The sequence below is a fragment of the Plasmodium yoelii genome (assembly GCF_900002385.2).
Source record: "Plasmodium yoelii strain 17X genome assembly, chromosome: 14".
Classification (NCBI taxonomy): Eukaryota; Apicomplexa; class Aconoidasida; order Haemosporida; family Plasmodiidae; genus Plasmodium; species Plasmodium yoelii.
The window spans coordinates 677,599-696,608 of record NC_036186.2 but is presented as its reverse complement, the minus strand read 5'-3'; the positions used below and the strand labels follow the sequence as shown (position 1 = coordinate 696,608).

At 21.1% G+C, this 19,010-nt stretch overlaps 6 protein-coding genes across 6 annotated transcripts; 4 read left to right on the top strand and 2 right to left on the bottom strand.

The window, feature by feature from the left end:
- Positions 1-1,661: 1,661 nt before the first annotated feature.
- On the top strand, positions 1,662-2,837 carry PY17X_1416000 (uncharacterized protein; the record flags this gene model as incomplete). The annotated part of the gene is made up of 1 exon (XM_722622.2): positions 1,662-2,837. One exon carries the CDS (start codon positions 1,662-1,664, stop codon positions 2,835-2,837), a length of 1,176 nt encoding a protein of 391 aa, XP_727715.2.
- Positions 2,838-3,665: 828 nt separating this feature from the next.
- Positions 3,666-4,622, bottom strand: PY17X_1415900 (uncharacterized protein; the record flags this gene model as incomplete). The annotated part of the gene is made up of 1 exon (XM_722621.1): positions 3,666-4,622. One exon carries the CDS (start codon positions 4,620-4,622, stop codon positions 3,666-3,668), a length of 957 nt encoding a protein of 318 aa, XP_727714.1.
- Positions 4,623-5,687: 1,065 nt separating this feature from the next.
- On the top strand, positions 5,688-7,729 carry PY17X_1415800 (CDP-diacylglycerol--inositol 3-phosphatidyltransferase, putative; the record flags this gene model as incomplete). Its single annotated transcript, XM_022957469.1, has 9 exons — positions 5,688-5,730; positions 5,940-6,074; positions 6,316-6,355; positions 6,521-6,579; positions 6,732-6,786; positions 6,950-7,029; positions 7,151-7,246; positions 7,413-7,459; positions 7,637-7,729. 9 exons carry the CDS (start codon positions 5,688-5,690, stop codon positions 7,727-7,729), a joined length of 648 nt encoding a protein of 215 aa, XP_022812857.1.
- A 1,237-nt stretch (positions 7,730-8,966) lies between these two features.
- Positions 8,967-9,928, top strand: PY17X_1415700 (conserved protein, unknown function; the record flags this gene model as incomplete). Its single annotated transcript, XM_022957468.1, has 4 exons — positions 8,967-9,143; positions 9,294-9,389; positions 9,568-9,658; positions 9,747-9,928. The coding sequence occupies 4 exons, from the start codon at positions 8,967-8,969 to the stop codon at positions 9,926-9,928; spliced, it is 546 nt and encodes a 181-aa protein (XP_022812856.1).
- A 2,029-nt stretch (positions 9,929-11,957) lies between these two features.
- Positions 11,958-14,488, top strand: PY17X_1415600 (zinc finger (CCCH type) protein, putative; the record flags this gene model as incomplete). Its single annotated transcript, XM_022957467.1, has 5 exons — positions 11,958-12,009; positions 12,110-12,223; positions 12,375-12,402; positions 13,175-14,199; positions 14,448-14,488. 5 exons carry the CDS (start codon positions 11,958-11,960, stop codon positions 14,486-14,488), a joined length of 1,260 nt encoding a protein of 419 aa, XP_022812855.1.
- Positions 14,489-16,016: 1,528 nt separating this feature from the next.
- Positions 16,017-17,713, bottom strand: PY17X_1415500 (conserved protein, unknown function; the record flags this gene model as incomplete). Its single annotated transcript, XM_719813.2, has 2 exons — positions 16,017-17,558; positions 17,681-17,713. 2 exons carry the CDS (start codon positions 17,711-17,713, stop codon positions 16,017-16,019), a joined length of 1,575 nt encoding a protein of 524 aa, XP_724906.2.
- Between the last annotated feature and the right edge of the window lie 1,297 nt (positions 17,714-19,010).

The window sequence follows — 19,010 nt, the reverse complement described above, 5'->3', positions numbered from 1 at the left end:
GTTATCATTAATTTTTTTCTTTTTTCGTAAGAGATTATTAAAAAAAAAATAATGTATATATTATAAAATATAATAATAAATGAGTTACCAATTTTATAAGCAATAAAATATCAAAAAAGAAAAAAACAACCAAGGAAATGAGAAAACTATAGTGCACAAATTAATATTGGCATGTTATACAATTTCGTATATACAATTTCGTAATACAATTTCGTATATACAATTTCGTAATACAATTTCGTAATACAATTTCGTATATTATATAATATAACCAACCAAACCAACTTTAAGGGGAACAATTAATATGAACATTAAAAAAGTTGCTTTATACCTACAGTTTATTCTTATTGGCAATATTTAATAATATAATATATACGTTTTTCTTTTTCTATAAACATAATAAATAAACAACAAATGAATAAATTAAAATAATAACATATTATTAATTTATTAAAAATTTAGTATATATATATGCAAATACATTAAAATGTACATAACATATATATAATACCACCCATAAAAATAGTAACATTTTTTTAAGCATTCTTAATTAATTTTCGAAAAAAAAAAATATTCTTATTATAATTCTTAAAATGAGATCAAGTTAAAAATAATGGTAGCTAAATGAATGAAATGGAGAATAAAATGTAACAATATGGTCATAAATAAATATTCAACTATCGAATGTTAAGTTATAAATATAGGTATACATGTTTTGCATTCCCATAAACTAATAAATAATAAACAAATGGGGAAATAAAATTATACCCATTTAATTATTCATTACAATATTCTTATTTATTTTTTTGTATGATCACAGCTATTATTTTTATTATATATGGAACATATCAAATGGGTCACTAAAAAACAACTAAACCATAAAATAATAAAATTAACTATTTAAATATATAATAACTAATCGAAACAAAAATTGAAGAATACAACATTAATAAATTTTAACATAATAATAAAAAAAATAAAAAAAAAGGACACACATATATGTGAAATTTAAACTACTAATCTAGCCATTAGGGTTAAAATAATATATTTTCAAGTTTTTTTTTTTTTTTTTTTTTTTAACATTTAATTATTAAAAGGATAGTGTTTTTTATTTTACTTAAAATATATCCTTTGTGGAAAAAGACATTCAACCTTATTAAATATTAATGTAATTTCTTATATTTTATACATATAAAAAATAGTAAAATTGTGAATATTTATTAAAATATATGGTGACATATATAACGAAAACTATTTCAGATTCTTTCTCATGATTTGATTTTGCTTTTATATTATTCAATAACATAATAGTGGTTATGTATTGTAATTTCATATAACTAGAAGAATTATACTAATCATATTTTATTACATTTTTTTAATTTTATTACATTTTATTTCATTTTATTACATTTTATTTCATTTTATTACATTTTTTTAATTTTATTTCATTTCATTTCTTTCTTTTTCAATGATCTATTCACAATTAGTAGCATTATAATTAGCGGTACAGAGCTCTACATTTTAGTAAAATAATTATTAGTATTTTTGTCACGAAAAAAAAAAAAAAAAAAAAAAAAAATCTAAAACATGTATATGAACATGCATATGTACATTCTTAGCACTCGCGTAATAGAAATAGAACAATCCAATTATGAATAAAAATGAGTCGGAATTTAGGAGAATACGAAAACCTAAGTATTTTAGAGGAAAAATTAGAAAAACATTTACAGATTGTTAATAAGTTAATAAATCATAGTAAGGAAAATATAGAAAAATTAGATGATTATATAAATACAAAATATAATGAAATTAAACAATTAGCAAAAAAAAAACCAACTAGAATAAATTGGATAAAAAATGAAGAAAAAACACATATGTCCATATTTTTTGATAGAGAATTTGGTTTAATACCTTCGAATGAAGATGCATTAAAAATGCTTCAATTTGAATCAAACAATACAAAATATAGAAAAAAATATGAATTTAAAAAAAATGATTGGACAAAAAAAGATATTGATATTTTATTTAAAACTGTAGATGAATTATCAAAAAAATATGCCAGTCATTATTTAATTGACCCTAATTTACCATATGAATTAAAAATGGAAAAAAAGAAAGAAATTGAAGATGAAAAAGATGTTAAACATATTTTTAATAAAATTAAATTATATTTTGAAAATGAAATAAAACATCAAGGTAATATCATTAACAAAGAAATGAAAAACAATAATAATATCGAAATTGACAATAGTGAAAAAAATTTAATTTCACAAAATGATATGGATAATAAATTAGATATTAATTCATTTCCAAGTTTTTTAGAAATGTTTTGGAATGATGTATCAAAAAATGTTAAAAATTCACAAAATTCGATAGAATGTCAAAAGACATGGTTATATCAAGCATGTTTTGAGGATGATAAACAAAAAAAATGGAATGATGATGAAATAAAAAAATTATTAAATTTAGCAAAAAAATATGAAGAAAGAGAATGGAAAAACATAGCAAGAGAATTAAATACAAATAGAAGTCCCTTAAGTTGTTTTCAACAATATATTAAAATAAAAAAAATATATGAAACAAAAGAAAAAAATACATTGGAAAGAATAGCTTTTAATGCTTTAGAAGATATACAATTACAAATATTAGTCTCAATTATTGGTGATAAAAATTGGGGAGAAATTAAAAAACATATGGAAAGTCTTAATTCAAATACACATAGAATAAATACAAGAAAAAGCCCTAAAGAAAATATCAAAAATAAGCAAAAAAAAAACCTTAATGATGAAATTTCTTATAAAAGGCGATATTTGCGCCTCGTTAAAAAATGTAACTAATTGCGCTCTTTTATGTTCAATAACTTTACATGCTTGGATTTTATCGTTAGTGAATGTGGGCAGAAAGACGTTCCGATCATTTTGTCATTTTGTCATTTATTCATTTATTTATTTTTTGTTTTTGTCATTTATTTATTTTAAAATTTTTTTTGTCATTTATTTATTTATTGTTTTTTTTGTTATTTTTTTTACCTTTTTGTTCTCATTTACACGCCCAGCTACTTCAACGAGTACGCTTAATAAGCTTATTTTACGAATTAGTTTAAAGGGTTACAAAATATATATATATACACACATACATACATATATGCATTTTTTTTAATGCATTTCTAGACAATTTAATATTCAACGAGTAACATTTAATTTTCCATCAAGTGTGCAAACAATAATTAATAAAAAAATAAAATTAATTCATTAAAAAGTTTTATTTAAAAATAGCTATATTTTGGCTAGCTCTATAAAATTTAGCAATCCTTTAAAATAGTGAGCAAATATATTAAATTCGTTTAATTAAAAATACAAAAAAATTAGCATAAAAATTAGCGTAAAAATTAGCGTAAAATGGTGTCAAAATAGCGTACAATAGTGTCAAAAATAGTGTCAAAAATAATGTCAAAATAGTGTAAAAGTAGTGTCAAAAATAATGTCAAAATAGTGTAAAAGTGGTGTCAAAAATAATAGCAATATAGCATGTATAATGTATGCCTTTGAAAAATAATTTAACTTGCTTGTGTGAGCACATATTTGCATAGCCAAGCAAAAATATATACATATTTATATTTTTTATTGGGCTTAAATTGTAGCTATATATATGTACATATTTTTTAATCATGTGTGTGCACTTTCTGGGTGATTTATTAAACCTTTAAATTCAATTTCCATTTGTTCATTTTCATCATCTAGTCGTTTTTTGGAGACAATCAAATATCCAGTGTGTGTTTTATTTTCTTTATGACATAATCGATATGTCATATTTAAAGTTTGTGGTGAATTTTCATTTATAGGAGTCGATTGATTTGTGTTTAAATTTTCTAATTGGTTATTTAAATTATTTTTTTTTTTTTTATTATTATTTAAAATAATTTTCCATGAGTTATTAATTAATTCATATGTTTCAATGTCACAAAAATTATGATTTTCTAATGTCTCAATTATTTTATAAACCTGTTCTATACATGGTAAAAAAATAACAAAAGTACCTCTTTCCTTTAAAATAATTTTAGCTTTTTCAACACATAACCATGGATTTGGCATATCAAGAAAAATAGCATCAATTTCATTATTTTTAAAATCTTCAAAATTATAATTTATAATATCTTTATGATAAAACTTTATGTTATTTATTACATCTTCAAAATCTTCAAATTCTTTTTTAACCTCTCTATATCTTTCTTCATTATATTCAAATGTATGAATTATTCCATTAGGCAATACACAGTTTGCCAATGCATATGTTAAGCACCCTGTCCCTGTACCAGCTTCAATTATTTTTTTATTAGGCAAAGCATTACATAATAAGCAAATAAATGATATGTCATGTTCATATAAAGTTTGTGTTTTTTTTTTTAAACTTGTTGCTATAAGTTCTGGTGTTTTTTTCAATACGAATATAAAATTTCGAGATAACGTGTCATATATTTTACTTCCATATTCTTTCCCTATAATATTTTTGTGTAAAAAAATTCCTTTTTTATTTGTAGTTGATCCATCATTTTTTAACTTTACCAGACTAATGTTATCTTCGTCTATGTATAGAATTACGGTATCATTTTCTGCTATTACCATAATTTAATTTTCGGTAAAAAAAAACAACAAAAACAAATTAAAACTCAAATATTTATTCTGTTATATATATATAAGTGTTTATTTTTCAGCACACTGATATGCACGTGTATTTATTCAATTTTATTAACTCTCAAATTTGAAGAATAAAATATTTATGGTATAATATTATACATTTGCTAACGATTTTTTATTTGTGATTGTATTGTGGCTAGTTTATATTGTAATTATTTTTTATTTGAATCTTGCAGTTCTATTTATTTAAGATAATATTCTGATAAAGCAATAGAGAATTATTAAAATGTTACATTAAAAATGTAAGGGGGGAAACCAAATATGTTTTAATTATTTTACAATTTTAATTTTATTTACATAATAAAATATCTCTTTATTTTTCCAAAAATTTTTCTTTTATTCTATGTACATGAACTTTAATTATTTCGTATAAATATTTGTTATAACATGTATTAAAGGAATATGCAGATAATTGTATGCATAAAAATGTATGCGTATAAATGTATGCATAAATGTATCCATAAATGTATCCATAAATGTATGCATAAATGTATGCATATAAAAGTGTATATATTAATTATATGGGAATTTTCTAAACAACATTTTAGTAATTATTGTACATAAGCATTTATTATTTTATTTTATTTTTGATCAGAAAGATTTAATATAATGGAGTAAATATTTATCTATTTATGCCAATTAAGAAAAATTCGTGTATCATAATTCCATCTACTATGTTAAAATATTTTTTTATTCATTTATATTTTGATAAAATAGAAAACGATAGTTTTGTCAATGCGAATTTTTATTTATTTTAAATTAAGTTGCAATTTATTCACTTTATAATATGCATGCATATGCCTTTTATTTGCTCACAATATTGTGTTAGTGTTATTTACAATATTTTTAATACTACTTTTAATTGTTTTAATAATTTTACAAAACATTTGAATCATATGTGTTATATGGGACATTACATAAATAAGTAAATATTATAAAAAAAAAAATACAACATAATTCCACTAAAAAAAAGAAGAATGCTTTGTTGCCAAAATGCAAAATAAAAATGTTTATCTTTACGTGCCAAATATTATTGGTTAAAATATATATTATATATACATATATATAAATCAATTTATTTAATGTGATATATTTACTAAATATTGTATAAATTATTATATTACTTCAATTTTATGGACATATAAAATAATGTGAAAAGTTAAACATTGCATTAAAAGTATGTTGTACCAAATATATAGCATTTAATATATTTATATTTTTCCTACATACCTTTCTTTATCATAGGCTACATTAGAATAATATTAGCGTTAATCGCATTTATTGTGTGTAAAAAAAATTTGGCAATTTTTACACTTTTTTATGGAACTAGCCAATTGCTTGATGCCTTAGACGGATGGACAGCAAGAAAATTCAACCAAAGTAAATAAAATTATAATTTAAGACATTAAATATATAAATTATTTTATCGTTTTATATTTTTTTATTATTACATATACCAATGCATATTGGCTATATGCTAAATTTGATTGACATAAATGAAAAATAAATAAAAATAAATAAAAAAAAATAAATAAAAAAAAAATATTCATTATAGCAATTAATTTTGGAAAATTGTGATATATACATAAATATATGCCTGTTCATGTTTATTTATTCGTAGCATCATGCTTTGGACAGATATTAGATCAAATTACAGATAGGTACTTTCCTTATTTTTTTTTCAAATAAATAAAATATAACATGGTTTAATTATTTTTTATTCAACTATTAATTTTGTATATCGTGTGCAATAAAATTAAATCGATATTGATTAATTCTATAACATTTTTTTTTTTTTTTTTTTTTTTTTTTTTTTTTTTTTTCAGATTGTCCACGTGCATATTATATCTTCTTAATGGAAGCGTATATGATAACTATATTATATGTAAATAATAAAAATACAACAGCACTTAATTATATATACATTGGATATATTATATGGGGGCATACATATAATATTGAAGCTACTTTATCACAATTATGTTATCACAATTATGATTATTACATTATGTTTATCACAATTATTTTTATTTATAGTGATAGGACTCCTTATGATTGCTGATATAGGGGGACATTATATCCATGCAACATCGTAAAAAAGCAAAGAAAAAGAAGCATACATGAATTTATAGAAATATAATAAAGTTGTATTTTAATTTGCTTTTCCTGGAAAATGTGTGTGTATTGGTTGATATATATATATATATATGCACTATATACAATTTTTACATTTTTATTTTATTACGTTTTTATAGGTGTGCTATTGCTGGAAATAAAACACATAAAAAAATCGAAAATGGAAATAAACTATTAAAACTATATTATGAAAAACAAAGTACAAATTTAATGAGAAAAATGATTATATGCTTAGTATAGAAAAAGTTATTATATTTGACATATCTATTTATGATATTTAAAAATTTAAAAATTTGGCATTTATTTTTATCTTTCTTTAGGTGTAATGGTTGCTTGTATTATTGCTTATGAGTCGTTTTGGGTTTCGTCTTATATATTAAAAATTACTGACGTGGATCACATTTTTCACATAATATGTAAAAAAAAAAGAAAAAAAAAAGAAAAAATATCAGAGAAAATTTCAGAGATAAAATAACCAGATAATGGGAATATATAAAAGGATGTTTATATGTTGCCCCTTTTTATATTTCATTTTTACGAATAATAAATATCATATTTTTATTTATTTTTTCAATTTGATAGGCAATTATACACTCAAAATGTCATTCCCTTTAGCGGCATTTAAAGCGGTATATAAAAAAAGAAATGTCTATGTTTATATTTTACTTTTTTTTACTTATTTTTACTTATTATTTTTTATGCATTTGTGTGTTAATATTATTTGCTATGACATTGTATAATCTATAGTATATGTCCTAATTAGTATGCATATACACATTTCTATGTTTTATTTTTTTTAATGATAGATCACAAACATATCTCAGGGAATATATGGTGCTCGAAGTTTAGTGGAAATAGATCATATGAAAATGAAAAATAAAAATAAAAATAGCCATTAAAATGGAAAATGAAAAATAAAAATAAAAATAGCCATTAAAATGGAAAATAAAAATAGTCATTAAAATGGAAAACAAATTTTTAAGCACTGCGTAATTAATATGGTACTATATTATTATTATTTCATTATAAATGCTAATATTTTGTCATTTTTTTTGCCCCCATCACTAATAAAATAATATGCTTTAATATTATGACTTTGTCAGGTAAAAAGTGAGAGGACCCCAAATAAAAAAAAACAAAATAACACCATACCCGTATTAACGCTAAAATATTTGTGTTTTTTTATTTTGTTTTGTTTTATATGTTAACTATTGTTTGAACCAAAATATATAGTTAGGTATTTAATATATTTATATATATGTATTACTAAAAAACTATAGTAAATAGAAAATAAAGCAACTGTGGTATATCCTTTTATTTTATTTTATTTTATTATATTATATTATATTATATTATATTTTTTGGTCACGATATTTCGTTTAATTTCTATATATGTGAAATTGGGGATTTCATATTTGTTTTTTCATCATTTTCATATTTGTTTTTTCACCATTTTTATATTTGTTTTTTCTTTTTTTAGGTTATTCGCAAAAAAATATAGCTTTAATAACATTACGGCCATATAAAGGAGTGAATTATAATTAATACTAAATTTTTATGTACATTATATTTTTTTAATTTCCCGTTTATTTTATATATATATATATATAGAGTACGCTATTGTATTTTATCTTTTTTTTTTTTTTTAATTTTGTTTTTTTTTTTAATTTTATTTTTTTTTAATTTTATTTTTTTTAATTTAATTTTTTTGTATGTTTTGGCAAATTCCATAAAATTAATAAACAGCGATGATCAATTAATTTATGTAGTTAAAATACAATTTTAGATTATTCATATTAATTTTGCTAATATATGGCATAATATGTATATATATTTATACAATTTTTTAATTCCGAAAAATAAAATATGATACTGGAAATTCATAATAATAATTTGCAAACTTTTTATAAATAATAACACAACCATATAATATAGTTAATATTATTTTTTTGTTATCCGAATTTTGAAAGTAACAGTTAATCCTGAGTACTTTAATTAAATGAAATATATAATGTGCATATATTTGAATATATGCTAAACTCTCATTTATTACAACGAATTTGTTAAAGTAGAAAATATTTATTATAAAATATAATTCATAAATACAACTAAGTGGAGAACAAAATGGAGAACAAAATGGAGAGCAATAAAAATGAAAATAATGAAGTTATTTGTTTAGAAGATGCCATGACCCTAGCCAATTATAATAGAGATAATACATTATCATTTGACAATGTAAATGATAAAGTGTTTTTAAATCATACAATATTAGTGGATAAGAGTATGGATGTTTTTAACATGGATGTTAAAACGGTATATAAAATAATGATATACATATAAATACGAAATATAAGATATAAAATATGAAACAATTATGAACATAAACAAAAAATAATATATATATATGATCATATTATTAGTAATATTTTTTTTTTTTTTTTTTTTTTTTTATGAATAATATAGTATCAAAAAAGTGAGTACCAAAGAATTTTTAATTTGAACTCCCATAAATTTATAGAAGATCCTAAATTTGCTTCAGAGCCACATGTTAAAGAAAATGTAATTTTATATTTTAATAAAACAGTTTGATTTAAATATGTAATTTTGTTTATTTCATTTTGTAATGTTAGAAGTGTTGGGAAAATTTTCGTCAATTTTTTGGAAAATTTTCGTCCAATTTTTCGCCCATTTTTCGCCCATTTTTCGCCCATTTTTATTTCACTTGTTGAATTTGCAGAATAAAAATCAAAAAAAGAAGAAATCAAAAGCTGACAATGTGATTGAACCCCAAATGCACATGATTTTTAGCTTCTTCCTACCTTTTATAGGTTTGTAAAAATTATGATATATATGTTACAGTCATATAATTATGTACTTTAATTATGATATCTTATTTATTTTTAAATTATTTTTTAGGATGCATTTCTTATTTATTTAACTTAAAATATGATGAAACAACACCTAGACGCAAATATGTTAACAGAGCATTATGTGTAGGCTGTATTATGAGTGTTATATATTCCTTTATAATGTGTTCACTTTTGGGTCATTATGTTTACCAATATAGTTCAGAAGATTTATACGGATATACATATTAATAAGATATACATATTAGTAAGATACACATATTAATAAGATACACATGCATTTAAACATGTAAAAAATATGCACATGTATCTATTCCACAAATCAGATATTAGTTAACCTATTTGTATATTTCATTTCTTTAACGAATAAAATTAAAAAAAAAAAAAAAAAATAGTATTATATTTTTTTTAATAAATCTAAAATATTTTTAAAATTATTCATTGCATAGATAAACAATTATTAATTTATAATTCATGTATATTTATTTAATTGAATGTTTCACTATAAGTTAATTCTACATCTTAATTGAAATTATTTGATTCCCCAATTTAATTTTGAACTGTAACATTATTTTCGTCATAATAATTATGACACCGTTTTTAAGTTCGGCATAATTATATTTATAAAAAAAATGTAAAAATATGTATAAAAAGGAAAATTCTCCTATTTATTCTCATTTTATTCTTGTTTTATTTTTTTTTTTTTTTTTTTTTTTTTTTTTGTATAATGATAAAAGGTTATTTAATGTGGTACCATTTTAGTATCCTAATATAGCGAATATATATTGTAGTAATTATAAAGGTAGAACTTATTTCATTTTTTAAATCATAACTCGTTTAAACAATATTGTTTTGGAAAATATAAATATACATCATATAATATATATGGAAATAAATATTCATTATAATGAGAATATGTATTATATTTTTATATACACATAAATTGAAACTTTAATTTTTTTATCTTTTCAATTGATGTTATATTTTATCATTAATTTATAAATAAACTTAATTTTCATTGTTTGGTTATTTTTTAAATCAAAATATAACACCCCTTTTTTTTTTCACTGTCTCTCTTTCTATATATAGGATATTTGTTATGACATCACTTAATCTTATTTGGAAAAAAAACATAAAAATTTGACATTAACAACAAAAGCGAATTGCAGAATGTTATACATACATTATGTTATATGCATTAATTGCTTATTGTAAAAATAAAAATGTTAATGCAATTCCCATAATAAATATATAAAAAATTTTAGTAAAAAAAAAAACTATATAAATTTATTAATACAATGTATAGTACATATAAATATGTATATATATGTATATATATATATATGTAATAATATATTGTATATATTACGAAATGAATTAAAAATTAAAACGTCGTATAAGAAATCTATTAAAAGATATAATATACTATCCCAATTTTCTTAAAAGGATGGTATAAAAACCGATTTATAGTAAATATTATTATATACATAAATATTTTGTGCAATTGTTATAATGTTAAATATATAAAAATTATGTATATATATATATGAAATCTTATTCTGGCCGATTTGAATCAATAAAATTTTTTATAATTTTCTATTTCAATTTGTAATTTTTTGGAAAATATATTTAAGCAAAATTAAATAACAAATTTTTTTTCATTTAATAAAAATTAATTTACAAAACTTTGAATTTTTTTTCTTTTTTTTTGAGTTATAAAAAAAGGAAAAAAATATAAGAACGATAGGATAAATCGTTAAATATATACATACTTATATAATATAATATAATAGTTATGTATAAATATGTTTAAACAGTAAATAAAATAATATAAATATACCAGAACAAAAACAGTGTTATATATATATGTAAATATATATATATCAACAAATAATGTAAGAGCGCATAAAGCCCATAAAAATATAAGCGGTAAAAATTGTCATATATAACGAACCTTTATTTATTTGTTTATTTATTTGTTTATTTATTTGTTTATTTATTTGTTCATTTATTTGTTCATTTATTTGTTCATTTATTTGTTCATTTATTTGTTCATTTATTTGTTCATTTATTTGTTCATTTATTTGTTTGCTTGTTTGAATTTCTGCAAAGAGTCGAATTTTGATATAAACAAAAAAAAGAGCACAAGCCAAGTTTTATAAATATGAAACATATATAATCTATAGCCTACTCCTAAATCATTAACGACATGTAGATACTAATATATATATATCATCCCTTTTTTTGTAGATAATAAAATATGAGAGGTTATATGAGAAATGGATACAGATCTCATAGCAGATACGCAACTGGTAATATGCACGCACATGCATACCATATGCACATGCATATACATACCATATACATACACATATGATTGCACTGCTTAACTTTGCACTGCCTAATTTGCAGCTTCTGATGGAAGTAGTAAAAGACAAGGGTCATATAATAGGAAAAATTATTATTCAAAGAAACCCCAAAATAAGGATAAAGGAGTAACATTTTGCCCACATTATACCATAAAGGGTTAAGAAATACGTTGCCTATTTATTATTTTTTTATGTTTTGTTAATACTAGCTTTCTAAAATTCATGTATATTATATTACATATAAATATTATCTATATTAATTAAAAACACACTTTATGATAATTAATATTTCATTTAAATTATTTTAGGATCATGCCGTTATATAAATGATTGCAAGTAATTAAATTATTCATATATATGTATGTTGTTTTGTTTTATTAAATATGTATGTATACGTATGTATATGTATGTATATATACATGTGTGTGCTTGCTAAATTTACATAATTACATGTATAGTTTATATGTATAGATAGTATATACATTATTAAAATAAAAAAGGAAATAATACAGATTAAAAAAAAAAAAAAAAAAAAAAAAGAAAAAAACGAAAGAAAAAAATAAAGATTTAATAGAGATAAAAAAAAAAGGGGTGGGAATAAATGATGGAATATAAAAATATAATTATTATGATATATTATTCTTTATAGTTTTATTTATATTAATATGTAGGAATTATATTTAGTTTGATGTATATTTGAATATATATTAATCTTTTCATCTCTTTCGTTTTTTTTTATTTTTCTATTAATCTATCTTTTGATATCTACTTGTTTATTTATTTATCAACTTATGCATGTATGTATGCTATGATATGGTGGAACTGGGATAGAAGATTTACACAGCAACAAAAAGAAAAGGAAAAATGAAAATGGAAATGAAAATGGAATGATGTAGTGATGGGAATGTATAGCAATTGTGGCGCATCGGAGTTACAAGAGATGGAATTATTTAATTGTTTTAGTTTTGGATTTGAATTTGGATTTTTTTTTTCCTTTTTTTTTCCTCTTTTTTTTGTTTCCTTGTTACGCTGTGTTTTGCTTTTACCTCGAAATATCAATATAAATATATTAATTTTTTTTGAATAATAAAACCCCAATTTTTTTCAGAAATTTACACAATTTAAAACTAGTAGACACATTTAGTTTGCAAAGATCATATATCGATTGTGCTATAATAGTACATGGCCCAAATAACGAAATATATTTATTTGCATCTGTATCACCATATACAATAAATGTATGGATGTTTGTACCTGGAGAAGATTCAAAAGAAATTGATATAAAACATTTAAAAAAAATAGAATTTCAATTAACAGAAGAAGAAGAATATTATGGTGAAAATAAATTAAAACATAATAAAAAATCAAATAAAAAAAAAAGAGTTTTATCATTATTATATGCAGAAGAATGTATATTTGCAGGGTTAGATAATGGAATAATAAAAATTATGCATCTACCATCTTCTGATTGTTCAACTCTTTATGCACATACAGATGCAATACATAGTATTGTATGTATTGATGGTATAATAATATCATCATCTATAAATGGTGAAGTAAAATTTTGGAAATATGATGAAACACATTTAAGTTTTGTAACAATAAAAAAAATAGAAACTAAAACTAAAATAAATAAAATGATTGAAATAGTATCAAATAAATGTATAAATAATATAAATAATAAATCAAATGATATAAATTCTGAAGAATCAAAATATAATAGAACCTTATGGGTATGTGGAGATAGTATAACAATAATTAATTTATTAAATTTAGAAATTGTAAATAATTTTAAATGTAAATATGGAAATGTTGTTTCAGTTATTCAATATGAAGCTAATGTAATTACAGCAATGAGTGAAGGAAAAATATTAGCTTATGGATTATCAGGACAAGAATATTTTGAGATGAATACTTTGCCTATATATTGTATGGCAGGCTTAACTGATAATAAAAATATTCCTATATTAATATATGGTTCTAATAAATCATTATATACTTTTTCTTTGCCTGAATTTAATTCATATGGATATATAAAGGACCGAGAGTATATGTCACTAAAGTTTAATATCAATGACCCTAATTTCATTTTAACATTATCAGGCCCATATTTCATTGTCGTGTTTGGAAATGGTAAGACATATTAGAGCTGCCTCTGCACATGCCGCACGTGTTTGGCTATTCTGTTTGGATATTTTATTTTGCCCATTTTATTTTGCCCATTTTATTTTGCCCATTTTATTTTGCCCATTTTGTTTTGCCCATTTTGTTTTGCCCATTTTGTTTTGCTTTATTTTATTTTTCCTTATTTCTTGCTTCATTTTATTTTTCCTTATTTCTTGCTTCATTTTATTTTTCCTTATTTCTTGCTTCATTTTTAGCCGGGAATGCAAAGGTGTGGAAATGGGAATCAAAGGAATAAATTTTATTATTGCCATTTCGTATTTTTTAAAGTAATAGACAATTGAAGAGGGATGAAGAAAAGGGATGTATGCTTAACGCAATTATTATTTTTCCACCTTTTTGAGAAAAATCTAATAAACCCTTAACTATGGTCACTACGACCACTACTATGGCCACTATCATTACTATCATTATTACTATCATTATTATTATCATTATCATTACCTTTTTATAATGCACATATTTCAAGAACATTTTAAAGCATTTGCTAAAATAGGAGAATAATTTAAATTCAGATACCATATGCATTTACAAGAATATCTCCCCCCAAAAAAATAAATGCAACATAATTTATATGGTATCCCATTTTCAGTCATTATTTCTTTTGGTTTTTTAAATGTAGCAAATGAGAAGATGAAAATATGCCAAGGCTTAAGAAAGTTAAAATGCAAAAATTAAAAACGTATTCCTTTTTTTTTTTTTTTACCTATAAATAAAAAAATTCATTTTTTCTAATTGCCAATTTACATATATAAATATTAAAAAATATATGTAAATATATTTTATGTTTTTAATATTGTCCTGTTGTATATATATTAATTATTTCTTTTAAATTAAAATTAAATAGTTTAACATTATATAATTGTACATATGTTTAAATGTTGCTTATATTAGTGCATCGTCTCTCTATATGGGTATATATATATATAATCTTTTATAATATATTCGTAAATGAATTTAACAAGCATTTGTGATATTGCATATATATATAATATATATATATATACATTATTATTATTATAAACCAAATACTTTTTTTATTTATTTTTTTTAATGATAAAATTTTTACGCTTATTTACACATGCACTGTAAATATGTAAATAGTTTATTGTAATTTTAATTGTATTTTTTTTTTCCTTTATTTAAATTACGAATTAATTTTCATCAAACTAACATTTATTGTTTATACAAAATAAAACTTAATTTAACTTAACATTGCTTTATCTACATTTGTTAACATGTATATATATATATATTTTTTTTTTTTTTTTTTTTTTTATCACTATTCTGGAAACCTTTTTTTATTCATAGAAAATCCAAAACTTTGGAATAATTTTTTTTTTATGATTTGTCCATAAATGCATGTTGTAATTGCTTATCAATCTGTGCAAACACACACATACATATTTTTATATTTTTTTTGTTTTGATAGTTTATTTATATAGCTTTAAATTTTTCACAAATTACGAATTGGCTCTATATGTGATGCCCGCAATACATATAGTACTAAACAATTTAATTATTAATATGTATGAGAAGCAAACATGCCAAATTAAAAATTTTAAATCAAAGAAGACAATATATGTATAACGAAAAAAAGGACAATGATAAAAAAAAAAAAAAAAAAAAAAAAAACGGTTGTAGTAGCATAATAATGGAAATGCTACAAATAATGACATTAATAAAAAATTAAGAAAAATAATTCTTAAAATTTGTCTGCATTATTTTTCAACTTATTATTACAAAAACAAATTCACATGTTTATTCTAATTCATATGATGGTCTGTTATTTCACAACACCATTTAGTAAAATTTTCAAAAAAATGGAACCCACCATTTTTTCGTCGTATTCTAGTTGATTTAGTTTTATTGGGTAATGATTCCCTATCAATAAGCATATCATTTTTTATATAATGATAAGAAGATGTAACAAAAAAGTTCATAATTAAAAATCCTTTAGAATTTCCATCATCACCTATAACTGGTATTCTTAATGGATATTCTTGTGATAATGATTTGACTTTTAATTGTAATCTTCCAGTTATTTCTGTTTTATATGCAGATGTTTCTATAACTTTTAAATAAATAAATTCTTCATTATTAAATGGTAAACTTATTATTTCATTTTGAAAATCACAATCAGCATAATTATCCGATTCATTTAATTTACAGTTATAAAACTTTGATTGATATTTTTGTAATATATCATCATATGAATTGAAATAAACATTAATTGAATATTTTATATCATTTATATTTAAAAAGGGAACTGGAATTTCTTCTAATTTTTGCAGACATACAATAGCTTGAAGTTGATCAATATTTTTACTATGATTGTGTATACATTTTGTTTTTTTACTATTCATCTTAAGATCGCCAATATTGCCAATATTGCCAACATTGCCAACATTGCCAACATTGTAAATTCCTCGAAGTTTTGAATAACGTTTATCGTCTTCGTCAGTTTCCATTGGTGTTTTATTAAATATGTATGGAAAATTATCTATAGGTAATGGGATATATTTTTCATTATTATAACTGTTAATATTATCTTGTAAATTAAATGGCATGCTTTTTATATTGTCCATACTATTTGGATCATCTATTCCATCTAATTGATTAATACCATATAATTCATTTATATTGCTTAAATTTTGCATACTATTTAATGGAATAATATTACCTATATTATGATTATTATTATTATGATTATTATATAGACCTCCATCGTAATTCTTCATTATATAATCATAATTTAAATTACTAACATTGTTATTTAAATATCCATATATATCATTAGTATTGTTGGAATCGTTATATTTATTTATATCAGCATTAGAAATGTTATTATTTAAATTAAGCATATGCGAACTATTTAATTGTGGTATTATATTTGGATAAATTCGTGTCTTTTCGATTTCGCTATTTATATCATATTTCATATTATCATTACTTATGATATATTTATTATTAATTTCTACTGGATTACCATAATTGTCTATATAACTTATTGGTTCATTTACATAATCATAATGTTCTACACCTTGGGGTTGTAATGATGATACATTAAAAGAGTTATTAGGCTCTAAAATTAATTTACTATTTCCATTTATGTAATTTTCTTTATTATATAAATTTATAGAATGAGTGTTTATTTCTCCATGATTATAATAAGGTGTGTCCATTTGATAAGAACTTGATTCGATTACATTCCTACTTGCAGGATGTTCATAAATCTTGTATTCGGCACCTTCTGTTTGGCTAGCTAGGTTCCTAACATTGTATTGGGTGTTTAAGTTGGTATTCACCTAAATTGCGACAAAGAGCACCCATAAAAAAAATAATACAATATAATAAATAAAATTAATTAATTATAAAAGTATGCATTATATATATGAACATGTCATGTGTTTTTGTTTTTTTTTCTTACCGTATTATTATGGCTTTGTTCTGGTTCAGCCATTTTTTTTTGTATCAAAACAATATTAATAATTGTCTAACAATATGTTATGAATATATGCATAAAAAATTACAACTTTAGATTAAATTGCTCCCAATAATTGGAAATACATTTTGTATTATAATCATATTAATATTAAAATGTGTTTTTAGTAAAAAAATATAAAATACATTAAAATAATCTCACCCCAAAAAAAAAAAAAAAAAAAAAAAAAAAGAGAAAATAAAGTTAGTTGGTAATATATTTATATTATGTTAATAAATAACAGTATTTTTTTTATTATTATTATTAACATGCAATATTTTTTTAAATATATATTGTATGTGTATAAAAAAATTAAGTATTAAAAAAAAAATATTTTTAAATTTTTTAAACGTGTGCAAATGCAACTGGGATGTAATATATTCTAAAGCATATAAAATAAAAATAATTTTATTTATTTGTATTAATTTTTTAGTATTTCTAAATTTTTATTTGTATTTTATTTAATCTTAAATATAATTCAATTTTTATAAATAAGGAATAATGGTATTTTATTTTGTGTGTAACACTGTTACATTGCATAATATATATACTGGGAAAAAAGAAGGAATATATATAGACATAAAAATATATTATAATTATATATTATAATTATATATTATATATTATTTATCTAATAAAGGAATCTTAATACGGGGGTAAATCTTTGATGTTCGTCTGTTTAAAAAATATAAATATGTATAAACATTTTTTGTTTTTTTTTTTCATATGCATACACTACTTTTGATATATACCAAAGGTTTTTATAATGTACTTATTTGAAACATTTCAAAAAAATAGTTAATTTTCAGGAATAAATTTACAACTTTTAAAATGTTAAAATATATCGTAAAAGGTTTTAGCACGATATTGTTATTTCGGTGTAGATCAACCAAAATAGTTGCACACACTGAAATTAGTATTATTCTCGCTTTTTCTAACAATTATATATTTTTTTTTTTGGTAAATTTAATATTTCATTGTAGTATACATTAAGGATATATTTAATAATTGTTATATTTTTTAACTGGGTGGTTTTGTCACAATAAAAAAATACTAAGATTAATATAACGGTTCTTTAATTATTTATTGTTGTTATCGTTATAAATTGTTTGTATTGGTTCCGTTTTATTTATTTTCTCCTGTCATTACTTGTTTTTACTTAATCATATTGCAATATAGTGAAATTAGCCCAGTATGTGAAGGCCTTAAATGTGATAAAAAAAAATAAAAAGGAATAAAAAATGATAAAAGTGATAAAATGTGATAAAATGTGATA